Raw genomic sequence first — 14,942 nt, 5'->3', positions numbered from 1 at the left:
AGACAGCATCAGAGGAGCCAATTTTCTTTTCAAAAAAAACAAAAAAGCCAGAATTAAACTTCTATTAAAACATTAACAAATTATCTCCTCTCCAATTTACCTGATCTAAGCAATTAAGCAGGTCACAAAGACAAGCCCATTGCAATCCAGGGGTAGGATAAAAGCAATGAAAGCAGGCTGTAAACGTGTTGTGGCATTCCTGAAGAACAGCTTCCAATAGGGTCTTTGGTTGCGAATGGTAGCCATGGGGATCATTGTCAAGCTTCAGCATACAATGATCAATTCCTTCTGATAAAATCTTTCTCAGGAGTGATCGAGTCTTTCCAACACATTCTGCTAGCTTACTTGTTTCTTCTATCACTGCTTTCGTACCAACTGCAAAGCAAAATAAAAAGCAAATCAACATACACCTGCCATTAAATCAAAATGCTCATGTTAGCTTCTGTTCAATTAGATAATGTTACATGCATGTTTAAATTCAAACAAACTTTTAAATCAGTGCCATAACACAGCTAAATTGCAAGCAGAAATTAATTTTTAAACATTACAGCAAGCTAAAAATTTATGATCAATGAAACCGGGTACCAGAGCCATGGTTTTGTATGAATTGTCTGATACTAGAGTCTTTTACTCCTAGTCTAAAACCAACACTTGTTCAGCTAACTGATAAATGCTGCTCCCACAAGACATGATACAAGAACCAATTCAGCTGAAGGAAGTAAAGCTGCTGCTTTACAAGATATTCAACAAAAATGAAAATAAACAGTAGCCAAGGAAATATGTAAAACTGAAAAAAAAGTTCAAACTCAAGGTTAAAGTGCCTGTTATTAAACAATACAATGCAAACAACGTAAAGGAATGAAGACCAGACTATGACCTTTCATCTATTCTCTTCTAAAAGAAATAAAATTATGGACATATCAAATACAGAAGCAGAAATCTCTAGCCAAAACATTCAATATTAATGCTATGTGTTAGCTAAAAAGAGCGGCAGCTACCATTTCCAAGAGAATATACATATATACATTAACATGCTAATAAGTAAATATTGTGGACATTAGAAATCTGAAACAAACATGATAATAGGAAACATCAGGTGGTCTGGCAATATGTTCACAAATGTTTTGTGCCTGTTGGTTTACCACTTTAATCAAATCTTAGAACCACATTTGGATCTAGTCACATTTATGGTATTTTTAATGCAAGTGTATCAATTATCAGAACTGTTAAATGAATTATTCCTATTTGTTTAAGCATGGCCAAATACTACATACAAACATAATCCTCAAAAGGACTGAAAGAAATACATTCTTTCAATCTGACATTGACTGAACTCAAGGCCTTCACTGTATATCTGTTTTGAAATATATCTAAAGTAGTAAAAGGCCACATCAGAATGAATGTTAGTAACAACTGGTATTTAATTGCAAAGGCACAAACTATGTGTTACTTGCGAGGCTAACAGTACCTGATATAGGGTATATCTCACAGATGTAGACACGCAGCAGTCGCAGGCAACAAGTCCCAACAAACTTTAGTCGTTCCAAGTCCAGCAGAGTGGCTGTATATTGAAAACCTTTTAAGCCCTGCAGCTCCTCCACTCCCAATACCAGGGTTGTCCAACTCCATTGTAGAATACTCAGCAATGACTCAAAACATTCCTATAGTTAGAATTGATGGATTTAATCAAGTGATTGTGTTGCAAGTATACTTTATAGGAACTTGGTTCTGTGTGGCTGTACAAACTTTGTTTTAAGAACAAATGTATAACATACTTCATACAATTATGTCACCAAATTACTTTTCCAATTAAATACCGAATTTATCAAACAAATGACAAAATTAATAAATGAAACAAAAATTGGAGTATTTACTAGCCAGCCTCCCTTCAGCCAACAATATTAAAAATAAATTTATTACATCAGATTTTGTAGGACAAACACACATGGTTAATTCTGCTTCAAGCTATGTCTTGTCACCAAAAATCTAAATCAAAGTTACATTCCCAATTGAATCCCAATTTTCCCCAATAGCTCTGAAATAAATTAGTTTTGATGAGGTATCTGCAAGGAGCTGTCAGAACCATTTCAAAAACAAAATTACAGTTTGAAACTGTATTAGTTTGCACTTTGGTGTATGACTAAGAAAATCTTATGTGGTTTGGGGATTAGCTACAAACAAAACTATTCTACACAAAAAATAATTTTCATTCAAATTTGTTCACCTACCACGGAGACAGTCCTTGCAAAAGATCTTCTCAAAATATGCACTGGCTCACTGGGTTGCTGTTTTCCTTTTCCTGAGTTTCCATCATTTGATGGTAACCTGCACAAAAGATAACCAAATTCACCACAATTCTAACAAATGAATCAGTCAAATTCTACCACTAATAAAAGATAAAAAGGCTATTGTGATTGCTTTTTCCCTTTATAAATGGTACGGTAATGAACTAAATAAAAACCAAAAGAACTGCGGATGCTGTAAATAGGATCAAAAACGGAAGTTGCTGGAAGCTCAGCAAGTCTGGCAGCATTTGTGAAGAAAAAAATCAGAATTCTGAGGAAGGGTCACTGGACCCGAAACATTAACTCTGATTCTTTTCTTCACAGATGCTGCCAGACCTGGTGAGCTTCCAGCAACTTCTGTTTTTGTTGTTGGTAATGAACTGACCTGTATAACAATTGTGGAATTTGACCAGCATTTACATCTGTCCCATTATTTGATTTCTTGGAGCTCTTAAACTGAAAAACAACTCTGAAACAAGAACAAATACATTTAAAACAATCTTTATTTTCTCTTTGCAACTTCAGCAACATATTCATTACCAAAGATTAAAGATTAAGCTTAGTGACTCAGGCTTGGACGTCTTAAATAGGATGCAAGCTTTTTCTCTGCTCTAAAGGTGTACTTCACTTGAACTTAATGGAAACTGACCCGTATCACTGACCACCATCTTCTGTTCACTGAGTTAATGTAGAAAATGAAAATATTCACACAATTTAGTATTGAAGTACACCTGGGTGAAATGGAGGGAGTCCTTTTACCAATGGGACCAGGTCTTCCTTATCTGCTTTGTCCTGACCGCTCAGGATTTTGAATACCTCAATCAAATCTCATTTCAGAATTGCTACAGCATGGAAACAGGCTATTCAGCCCAATGAGTCCACATTAAACCTTTGAAGAGCATCCCACCCGCTACCCTATCCCTGTAACTCTGCATTCCCCACAGGTAACCCACCTAGCCTGCACATCCCTGGACATGGTGGGCAATTCAGAATCGCCAATCCAGCTAAGTTGCACATCTTTGAACTGAGAGAGCTACCAGAGCACCAGAAGGAAACCCAAGCAAACATGGGGAAAATGTGCAAAAGTGTTGCTCTAATTCTGGAAATAACATATTAAATCTCAGATAGTTCAATGTGGAGAATAAACGTGAACTGCACTCTCACGTCTGAAGATGTAAAAACATTTACCAACAAAAAAATGCTAAACAAAATCTTACCCATCGTCAGTGGTGATGGAGGCCTGACCATGAGAACCACAATCACTACTTGGCCCTGAAACTCGAGCCCAAGCCACATACCACCAGCCAGCCTGCAACACCACAGGCTCATCAAACATCATTGCATATTTCTCTCTGAAAAATACAGAGGAGTTCTTTTTTTAAAACTTTGTTAAAAGTTGATCTCTACAAAACATGCAGTAGAAGATGCTTTTAGGTTCAGGTATTTTAGTGGGGAGGAGAAAACATAACACTGCATATACAATTCAGTCTCAATTATGAAGATCATTTGTTCCTTCCATATTTTGAACAATTTTAAGTTTGCATTTATAATTAGTTTGCAAAATACACAGGAATTTAGGAGGTAGACTTAGCTCTAACAAGAATTTCTCTGCAACACACATGGAGGAGCAGTATGCAGAACTCAGGTGCTTTAGTGCTACTATTGGCAAGAAGCTGTAATTACAGGACAGCACATTTATCTGGGGAGCTTGACTTACGAAAGGTGAACAAGTTTGACAGGAAATTATATAGGATTCGAGATTTTTAATATACTAGAAATTTCCAGCTCAACAGAAAACATTTGAATTCTAAAAAAATGTTTGGAAAAGATATTAACAAGTGCATGACAGAGGTATTAAAATACTAAAGGGGAAAAGTGATACAGAAAAATAACATAGCACTTAAGCAAAGTATAAACTAAGTACGTAAACGATTTGTTTCCCTCAAATTAATAAAATTGTTATATTGTCACTAAGCATTCTAGGAACAACACGTTCTTTATTGTCACCAAATACTTCAATTGATATTTTATTTCCAAAGTAAAACATCAGAGTGCTTTATGAAAAAGACAAGAGGTGAATCTTATGCTTCTAGATCTTTTCTGGCATTGTGACTCCAGCCTTGTCACGTTTCTGAAATTACATAACACTTTTTACTAAATTGTATCGCCCCATCATTTTAGGAGTCTATACTGGGCTTATTATAACAATGAGAGCAATCAATCATTCTGCTCATTTTTAGCTATCAAAATTATTCTATTGCCCCAGTGGATCTCGTACATTGCTGAGCTGTGTTTGAACAACTGAACTTCAGATCTAATTTTAAGTTTAAATGATTAATTTTACAAAACATACATAACCTCAACACAATACATGAATAAAATAGAAATAATGTCACTTTTCCTGTAAATAACACTATTTACACTACCCTTTGTAAGGGTCAAATGGCCTACTCCTGCTTCTAAGCCCTAATTTTAATGCTTTTCTTAGCAGTTTAACCAAACATGGCTAGTCAAGCCTGTCACAATATTGAGAGAAGTCTTTTTTTCCTGCTCAGTGTGGTCTCCGCTCAACTCTCCTGATCTACTTTATTTCCCTCGTTTGTATCAGCCCCATTCAAAACTAACAAAAGTATCCAGACTTCAACTAATTATGAAACGAGTGGCCTGGCTCCTCCCTGAATCAGTTGCCACAGAAACAGCCACAAACCTTGGAACATATAATTTAGGTCAGGGCAACAGATTTTTAAAATAATTTTGTATATTAACAGAATTAAAGGACCTGCTACAAGATAAGCAAAGCAGCACTCCTTCATATTGTTAGAAGTGTACATTGGGCAAGAAACAAAGGAATTTGGAGTGGAACAAAAAGGAAAATATCAAGGAGCTGCCTGATTTGGAGAGAGAAAGAGCATGGTAAAAAGATGAACAAAAGCCGAAGAGGAGTTGTTAACAAGCATCTTGAGATGAAATTTACTGGGGCAGAAAGAAGCCATTTGAACTTGGAAAACAGAGCTAATGTGCTGTAGAGTTTTTGATCAATTCAACTTTATTAAAGATAGCTATAGAAAACACATTCAATAAAACCAGCATGAATAAGTTTCAATCGGATGTAAATTTTATTCAATATTCTAGGTATAATGCACTAGAAAGGGTGGCATCAAAATCTGCAGAATGCCATAAATAACTTTGTAGAACTTGACAGCAGTTTAAGGAAACATTGATAACAGGGTAGAATCAACAAAATATGGAATTAAGTATTAATAAATAAATGTGGCGTATTTGGTAAGATAAATTTATGTCAAAATAGTGAAAGAGGAAAATGAAAAAAAAAAGCAAGATTTTGGGGTTCTGGTTCTGAAGACATAATTGAGGAGTTTAAAGGGATGAAGTGTTGTTTTTGAGAGAGACTGGGCAAATTAAGTAGAGACAGTTGAGAATAAAAGGGTTGAGACATATGATTCAAAATTCAATACAAAAAAATTCAGTATGGAGAACTTATTTCTCCTACAGATTGGAGGCAGTTGAATGGATGGTGAAAGAGAATACTTAAAATTTAAACAGTAGAATGAAACACAAATATCAGGATTTGAGAAGACAGCACGTACGTGGGATTAGGAACTAACGTTCAACCTTTGAAAAATTCATTTATGTAATGTAGCCACTGCTGGCTGGGCCAGCCTTTATGGCCCATCCCAAACTGCCCAGAGGACAGTTAAGAGTCAACTAAGTTGCTGTGATTCTGGAGTATACATGGGCTAGACTGGCTAAAGAGGGCTGATTTCCTTCCTTAAAGGACACTGGCAAATCAGAGGGTTATTGATGACAATTGGCAGTGGCTACATGGTTGCTGTTAGGCTAGATTTTTAATCAGAATTTTTGTTAATTAATTCATATTTCAGTACTTATGATGACAGGATTTGAACCCATTGTCCAGATTATCAACCTGGTATTCTGGATTCAATTAATAAAAACAAAGTGCTGCAAAAACTCAATATGACTGGCAACATCTGTGGAAAGAGAAACAGTGACATTTCAAATTTATGACTTCTTCAGAGCTCCAGTACTATTCTCCAATGTGATTTCAAATTATAAAAGGTAATCAAGTCAGCAGTTTGATTAATTAAAAGTTCAGTAAACACAGATTAACATGTACCTTGCAGCACAGTCGTATGCCAGAACATCAGTTTCTGCCAGCAGATCACCATCAATTTCATGATCTCCTCCATCAGGTCCCAACTCAAACAGCTAGCATAAGAAGAAAAGAATGTTTCCAAGTATAATTTAGATTCTCTGTTTAGGTTTGATGTTCTTCAAACACAAAAAGCAACCTTACTGCTACTTCCATGTTAAGCTATTAAGGAGCATGCTTGAACAGACAGGTTAGATCTATTTTCTTTTACACCCTTCGTAAACCAATAAAATTTAAACTGCCCATGAACATCAAAAAATGCTTTCTATGGTAGTACAAGCTACTGTTGTATAACTTATCACTAGTTACATATGCTCAAATTTGTCTAGCTACCAGCAATCTCATTTCAATTTAGGCCTGAGTGGGTGCATTAATTGGGTAAGAAAGTTTAAAATCCTTATTTGCACAAGCCTAATTTATGTTGAAGTTTCATATTAAAGAGAGATCTACAGTGCAAACTCTGTAGTTGACAACCTTAAGCAAGGTGTGACTTCAAGAATGGAGACCCAAGGGGCATTTCTCAAGGAGCCAGGATCCCTGCAATTCTCCAACAGCTATGAGGTTTTTGCAAGCCTCATGAATGAGTTTGAGGATTCCCTGGAGACTGAATGAGCTGACCACCCCACCACAACAGAGGTTCCAAAGAGGAAATAGTAATATAATAGTGGCAGAGGACAGTATATTTAGGGGACAGATACTGTTTTCTGCATCTGAGAGTCCTGAAGGCTGTATTGCTCGCCTGGTGCCAGAGTTAAGGACACCTCCTCAAGGCTAGAAAGAGAGAGCAGGAGTGGAGGCATCCAGTTGTCACTGGTACCAACATGGACAATGACATTGATAGGAACAGAAAGGAGGTTCTGTTGAAAGCAAATTAGTAGATTAATTAAAAAGCAGAACCACCTAACAATCAAGAATTACGAATTTACGCACAATGGGCAAAGTACCAAAGGGTAAATAAAGTCAGGGAATTACAAAGATAGGTGTCAGAGTAAAGGCTTCATTTCAGGGACACAGGCACTAATACTAGGGACAGGCTTATTCAGGAGACTTCTGTAGAACTATATGCTGTGGATTGAACAAGGGATTAAGTTATATTCAATCTGGTGGAGTGAAATGAGTCAGATTTTAATAAAGTATGTCAGAGTCTAAGATACCCTAGGAAACACTGACAATAGCGCAGTAGAATTTAGCATGCAGTTCAAGGGGGAAAAATTCAGGTTGGAAACAACTGTTCTAAACTTAAGAGCACTTAAAAAGGAATGTGGGTGGAGCTGGCTAGAGTGGACTGGGAAAGAAGAGGAGCAGAAAAGATGGTTGATGAACAATAGCAACTTCTAAGAAAGTAGCTCAAGATTTGCAACAAACATATGTCCCAAAGAGAAAGGAGGATTCTAGAAAAAGCATAAATCAACCATTGTTAACCAGGCGAGTTAAAATTAGTATTAATTGAAAGGAAAGGAAGAGACAATATGGCAAAGATTAATGGTAACCAGAGGATTGGATAAGTTTGAGAAGTCAACTAAAGGTGACCACAAAATAGAAAATAAACTTTGGGGGGCTAAACTAACAAGAAATAACAAAATGGACAGCCTCTTTAAAAATACAAAAATCAAAGACAGACGACAGGGAACCTAGACATGTCACAGAACAAGGCTAAGGAAATAGCAATGGGAATTTGGAAATGCAGAGGAATAAAAAAAATACTTAGCAACAATGGTAGAAGACATTAATGGCATTCCAAACATACTAAATAACCAAGATGCAAAAAAGGGTGTGTGAATAATTACAATAACTCTAAGGAATAACTAAAAGAGTAATGAGTAGGGCTAAAAGCAAATAAGCCCCCTAGACCTATTGGGTTGTATTTCAGGACATTAATGGAAGCTGTTAGAGATATCGAATGCCCTAGTAGCAATCATCCAAGAATCCTTACATACCAGAAAATGTCTCAGATAATTGGAAAACTGAAAATGTAAGATGCTTATTCAAAAAGTGAAAGAGAAAAGACAGGTGATTTTAAGCCAGTTAAATTTAATAAAATTAATAGCAGAACATTTAGAAACACATGATAATAATCAAGCAGAATAAGATGACTTCAGAAAAGGGGCAAACATGCCTGACAGATTTGTTAAATTCTGAGGCACTAAAGAGCAGGATAAATCGCAGAACAAGTAGATGTAACATATTTGGATTTCCACACAAACGGCTACTCTAAGTTAAGAGCAGATGGCTTTGAGGGTCGTATATTTGCATGGATGAAGGATTGACTTAAGTTACAGAAGACAAAGGCTGAAGTAATGGCTGCCTTTTCAGGATGGCAATCTATAACGCATACAATGCCACAGCAATCAATGCAGAGGCCACGATTATTTACAATATATTGATAATTTGTACAAGCTAAACGAATGCACTGTTTCCAAGTTTTCAGATGACATAAATAGGTGAGAAGCCTGGTTAAGTCAGGCTGCAGAAGACTTCGATGGAATATAATGTGGGAAAACATGAGGTTATGCACTTTGGCAGGAAAGAGGAGCTGAATACTATTTAGTAGAGAAAGTCTGCAGAAAGCTGCAGAGGGGGATCTGTACCCAAATCACAAACAGATAGCATCCAATACAGGCGATGAGAGATTGTGTAGTTTGGGCCTTTACTCATTGGAGTTTTAGAAGAATGGGAGGTGACCTTATTGAAACATACAAGATTTTTAGCGGGTGCTTGACAGGTTAAGTGCAGGGAGGTTGCTTCGCCTTACGGGAGAGTCTAGGACCAGTGGGCATAATCTCAGAGTAAGGCATCACCCGTTTAAGACAGAGATGTGGAGGAATTTCTTTTCTCAGAGGGTAGTGAATCTGTGGAATTCTTTACCGCAGAGAGGCTGACAAACAGACTTTTAATCAGCATAAGAATCAAGAGTTATGAGGAAAAGGCAGTGAGGATTATTAGATCAGCCATGATCTCACTAAATAGCAGAGAAGACCCAACGGGTCAAATGGTCTACTACTGCTGCTATGTTTTATAGTCTAATGGAAATGCAGTTGCACTTGCTCCTGGCTTCAGCAAGAATATAATACAGTTGAATTGCAAGCTTTTTAAACACACATGAAGTAACTGTTACTAGCAAGGGCAGCACTTACTGTCCATCCTTAATCACCCTTAAATGGGAAGTGTTGATCTGCCTTCTTGAAGCACTGCTACCCATACAGTGAAGTATATTCACAGCGCTGAGGCACAGCATTCCAGGATTTTGACCCCTCTCGTGAAGGGCTTCCAAGTCCAGTTGGTGCGAGATGGAGGGAAACTGCTATGTGTTGATGTTCCCCTGTGCCAAGTGCCCTTTTGATTGATATCATGGGTTTGGAAAATGCTGTGAAAAGCAACGTAGCGTTGCATCTTTTAGACAGCTGGAATGGAGTTGATAGTGGAAGAAATGGATGTTTAAGGTGGAGGATGGATGGAGTACTAATCAAACAGGACACTTTATCATGGATGGTACTGAACTGAAGTATTTTTAGAGCTGCATTCAAGTGAAAAGAACTTCATCAAACTCCTGAACTGGCTCTAATACAAAGAAATATGAATTTTTGTAACTTTCTTGCTCATCAACTCACCTTTATTTTTGCTGTGTATTCACCTCTGCCACCAAACAGACCAAGGCCTCCAAGTAATATATCTGTGTCTGCACAAAAGCGAATGGCTTCCACAGAATGAGCAGAATATCCCCATCCACCTCCATGACCTAAGGAATTATAGCAGTTGCAAATATAATTAATGCAAACTGCTTCTTAAAAATGAAAACAATTTAATGAAATTGAGTTAATCTTTATTTACTTATATTATGAACCTACTTTCAAATCTATTAACCACACTATAGTCTTCTTTGGAGTACACTTTAGTAACTGCTTGGATCTCCTCCTCAGTGTTGGTGACACCCATTTTCAGATCCTGCATAACAGCTAACGTATCCAGACAACCTGTTTCAATATTTAAAAAAGAATTAAACAAGAAAAGCCAAATACTTCACAATTTACATCCACTGACCGTACTTAATGAAGGTGTTTCATCCAGATAGACAATTATAGTTCTGTTACATTTTCAGTTCCTCCACACCAAAAATTCACAATTAGAATCCATTAAGTCTACAACAATCCTAAACTAACTAGTCACGATTGGGAACACTTTACATAATATTGAAATTTGAGTATCAGCTTAAGGACCAATTTCACTGAATATCTAAAACAAATCAATGCCTTAAAACCAATAAAAGAAATTATAGCAATACTCAAATCTGACAGGTAAAGTAAAAGGTATTATAATCTCTGTTTCCTGAAAAGTTAGTAATCACTTGCAAACACCACAAGGTGTACTACTGTTGTGGAAGTTAAAACTCCCAACACACTTTACAAACACTAATGTTTGTTAACTTTATCTGCAAACTTTGAGTATACATTGAGTTCTTATATCAAGATGAATGCCAGAAACTCAAGTGCATTGCAAAATTAAAGTGGCACCTACATGTACACAGCAACTATGAACATTTGTTTTCTAATACCAGAAGGCAATCTGCTATCACAGGGGCAGAAATTGAATTATCTGTGTTGTTACATGTACTCAAATGAGTACAGTGAAAAAGTTTACAAGTTGCCACTTATGCCATCTTAGGTACCAGATACCTATGTACATATTATTCAGTACAAGTACTTAGGAAAGGAAACTTAGAAAAAGAAAGAAATAAAAAGTCGAGCATTTCAGATTGTAGGAATAAGTTAGAAAATAGAGAAATTAGAAGTTCAGAACATCCTAACACGATGCTGAGGATTTATGCATGGAAACACGTTGATGGAGCAGACCGCAATGGATTTCAATGTGAGAAATTCAAGGTCTTGAAGTTTATTTCACTGGACGGAAAGTGTTGCAATTTTTTGAGGGGTAATTAATGATAATGTGTGTGAAAGACTACAAAAGGGGAAGGATACAGGAAAAATTTTGAACAAAGTCAGGAGTCAGTGGCTGGTGAAAAGATCAGTGAGAACAGGCTTAAAAATTCAACCCTCAACATGACAAAAGGATTAGGATTTAGACAGATTCAAGAGTAGTTTAGAGGTATTAACAGCTATGGTTTGAAGAAAGGCTGGACTCCTGGCATGGAGCCTAATATGGTTAGGCGATTCAGGGATCCGACCTGATACTACAGACATAATCAGATGATCACCTGCAAGTCGAGTAAAAAAGGAATATTCACTAGCAGTAATTGAAGGGAATAGCATTGATTTTCAGGCAAAGGAAACTGATCATTCAGAATTTATGGTCATGTAAACAGTAATAAAATGTTGCAATGATTTTGGAATTAACAACAGGAATGATCCTAGAAATTGACAGTGGAACGGGACGTTATCGTGTTTGAGGATTCTGATTCTCCCCTAGTAAATAACAGGGGCTGAGGGGAGACGATTAATTAAAGGATCAAGAACCAAGGATGAAGCCTTGAAGAATGATCAGTTATTGAATTTTACAGTACAGAAGAGGCCCAGCAAATCTCTATTGTCAAAAGTACACTACTCCCTACACTAGTCCCACAGCCTTGGATTTTATGACACTAAGTAATAATCCAGTATTTTTTTTCAAGATTATATGAGGTTTCCTGCCTCAACTACCTCCCAGGCAGTGCATTCCAGACCCCCACAACCCTCTGGGTGAAAAGGTTTTTCCTCAAATCCCCTCTAAAATGCCTTTCATTCTAAAATTAAGTTAACAACCCTTCAATTATGGGGAATAGCTGCTTTCTGTTCACCACGTCCATACTCCTCATAACCTTATATACCTCTATCAGGTACTGCCACTCAACCTTCTCAGTTCCAAAGAACCCAAGCTTATTCAGCTTCCCTTCACTGCTCAAATGCTCCAGCCAGGCAAATCCTGGTTGGTGTCTCCTTTGCACCCCCTCCAGTGCACTCACATCCTTCCTTTTCTGGAAAAGTAAATTTATTAGCATTTATTGCCCAAGCTTAACTGCAGGAAGGAGTCGACCACACTCTTGTGGATCTGAAGCCACATTTGTGATCGGGGAAGTGGTTGGACTTTTTTTTTCCCCCCTCTTTGAAGGGCACATTAGTGAACCAGATAAGATTTTATGACATGCTAGAGTGAATACGTGATTGCCATTGGATCAACTTTTCATCCCACATTTTTATAGACTTCAAATTTCACCATCTGCCATAGAATCAAAGAATGCCCACAACGTGAAAGCAGACAATTCAGCTCAAGTCCACACTGACTCTTTGAAAAAAATCCTGCCCAGGCCTACTCTTCGACCCTATCCCTGTAACCCTGCATTTCCCATGGCTAATCCACCTAGCATGCACATCCCTGAACACTATGGGCAATTTAGCATGGCCAATCCATCTAACTTGCACATCTCTGGACTGTGGGGGGATACCGGAGCATCCCAAAGAAACCCATCCAGACACGGAGAATGTGCAAACAAACTCCACACAAACAGTCATCCGAGGTTGGAATCTAACCCGGGACCCTGGAGGAATCAGGTCAAACTGAAAAAATACACGAACAATATCATATTAATACTTAACACCTTCCTAAAATTGTTGCTTGAATTCTAACAAACAAATTAAATACAAAAAAAAAATCAGTTATAGCGACAGTTAACAATTATAGTTTCTACAGTTCTAGCAGACCGATTACAGCAAATTGCATACTTAGATTATTTGCCATATTAATTCTCTACAACAAGCTGCATATAGCAACACCCAACAACTTGTCAATGGTACTTAATCGTTCATACAATCTGACAAAAACTTTTGAGTAAATATAAAGATCAGTGCTGAGCTTCTGAATTAACTAATGCACATATAATTATGAAGAATGCATACCTAGAATGTGCAAAGCCCCATGAGATCTGGTGGTATGTGCTCTAGATCCTGTTGGTAGGGCAAGTTCAGGGCTCAGAATACAACATCTGCTGTGCATATCAGACGCTGCAGGAAGCCTGGCATCTGCTGTAACTGCATTATAACACCAAACCTCTTTTGGACCTGGCATGAACCTTCAGATAAAAAGGGAACAGCTTGTTAAGATTTTACAAGTGTGTTGATATCAGCAATTAAGATTAAATGTGACTCAAACTTTCCTTGGATTCACATGCCCCATTTGTTTTTTTTTTTAAGAAGTGAGCTTTACACTTAGGAACAGGCCATTCTGGTCTTGAAACCAGGTTGTCATCGCATTAAGACTACGGTAGATCCGTATTCTTTCTTCCAACTCTGTTCCACATCCTCACCAAACAAAATTCAATCAAAAGTGAATTAAATTTAAATTAATCCAACATCCACAGTCTCTGGGTTGACAGCGAGTTCCAACAACTTTTCCTATAGAAGTAACATTTCACACATTAACCAGAAGCATTCAAAGTATGTCACAAATTAGACAATTTATTAATTTGGGCATTTGAAATTGTATTGAAAAAGGTTCATATACAGATAATTCTTTTTATGCATTTAGAAAATCTATCAATAAATTTGCTGCAAGCTGATTTTACATTTAATAGATCTAATTAGGGACCTTATAATTTGGATGACCAACATAGGCTCTGAAGATTCAGAAAACAGTCCTCATCTAGCCTACTAAAAGTATGAACAAAAGTCTCGGGCGAATGCAAGGGAATCACTGGATGACAAAGGGCTGAATCAAAATCCTGGAACTTCCTAATTAAAGGCATTGAGTCTACCAAACCAAGTGGGCTATAGCAGTTCAGGGCAGTTCATCACCACCTTCAGAAGGGCAACTAAGGATGAGTAACAAGTGCTGGCCTAACCAATAACACCTTCATCTCATGAATGAATAAAAGAAAAGGCCACCAATCAATAAATATTGATAGGTGGTCTTGGGATGGTTGGGCAGGTAAAAGGCAGCAACAATGAAGTTAGGCCACGGAATAAAGCAGCGTGATAGAAGACATTTTCAACAGAGGCTAACAATTCACTGTCCAATCCAAATGTCATGGAAATATTTCACTTCAATTCAAAACAAAAAGACATCTTATTCCCATTGGAGTAATAATGAATAATATTAATGCTACACAAACATTTTAGAGTGCCTAGTCTGGTTTTCTCTCTTTTTATAGCAGCTCAGGATTTTTGACTAATTTAGATATCAAAATACCAAGAAATGGAAAAGAAAGTCAACTTTACTGAAATAGGAAATAAAAGTTCAGGACTCTCTAGTTCCAAAAAACCTCTAATTAGCACAAAAATAGTTATGACAGAATAGCAGGTGTACTCCTCTGAGAAGTGTTTTTTTTTGAAAGATTTGAGCCAGTCCACAACTGTAAATCAGGTTCTTTTACAAACTGGGCTGGAGAAGATCTCAGGAGGTTTCAACTATAGATTTAATACATCAAGATACTAATACAAAGCAAACAAAAGGAAAAAGCAAACAAAAGGAAAAAGCAAACAAAA

The 14,942-nt window shown here is 37.1% G+C and overlaps 1 protein-coding gene across 1 annotated transcript in view; it reads right to left on the bottom strand.

The window, feature by feature from the left end:
* mycbp2 (MYC binding protein 2) overlaps positions 1 to 14,942 on the bottom strand; it is a 214,825-nt gene that overhangs the window by 110,281 nt on the left and 89,602 nt on the right. The window contains exons 20-28 of the mRNA XM_048598403.1: positions 13,359 to 13,531; positions 10,320 to 10,445; positions 10,083 to 10,210; positions 6,439 to 6,530; positions 3,503 to 3,637; positions 2,671 to 2,754; positions 2,229 to 2,325; positions 1,469 to 1,661; positions 101 to 375 (exon numbers count right to left, since the gene is read on the bottom strand). Coding sequence (XP_048454360.1) covers positions 101 to 375; positions 1,469 to 1,661; positions 2,229 to 2,325; positions 2,671 to 2,754; positions 3,503 to 3,637; positions 6,439 to 6,530; positions 10,083 to 10,210; positions 10,320 to 10,445; positions 13,359 to 13,531 — 1,303 coding nt within the window. The remainder of the gene's footprint in view (positions 1 to 100; positions 376 to 1,468; positions 1,662 to 2,228; positions 2,326 to 2,670; positions 2,755 to 3,502; positions 3,638 to 6,438; positions 6,531 to 10,082; positions 10,211 to 10,319; positions 10,446 to 13,358; positions 13,532 to 14,942) is intronic.

The sequence above is a fragment of the Rhincodon typus genome, chromosome 6 (genome assembly GCF_021869965.1).
Source record: "Rhincodon typus isolate 14 chromosome 6, sRhiTyp1.1, whole genome shotgun sequence".
Taxonomy (NCBI): domain Eukaryota; kingdom Metazoa; phylum Chordata; class Chondrichthyes; order Orectolobiformes; family Rhincodontidae; genus Rhincodon; species Rhincodon typus.
The sequence above is the reverse complement of the archived record's forward strand: the minus strand, read 5'-3'. Positions and strand labels throughout refer to the sequence as shown.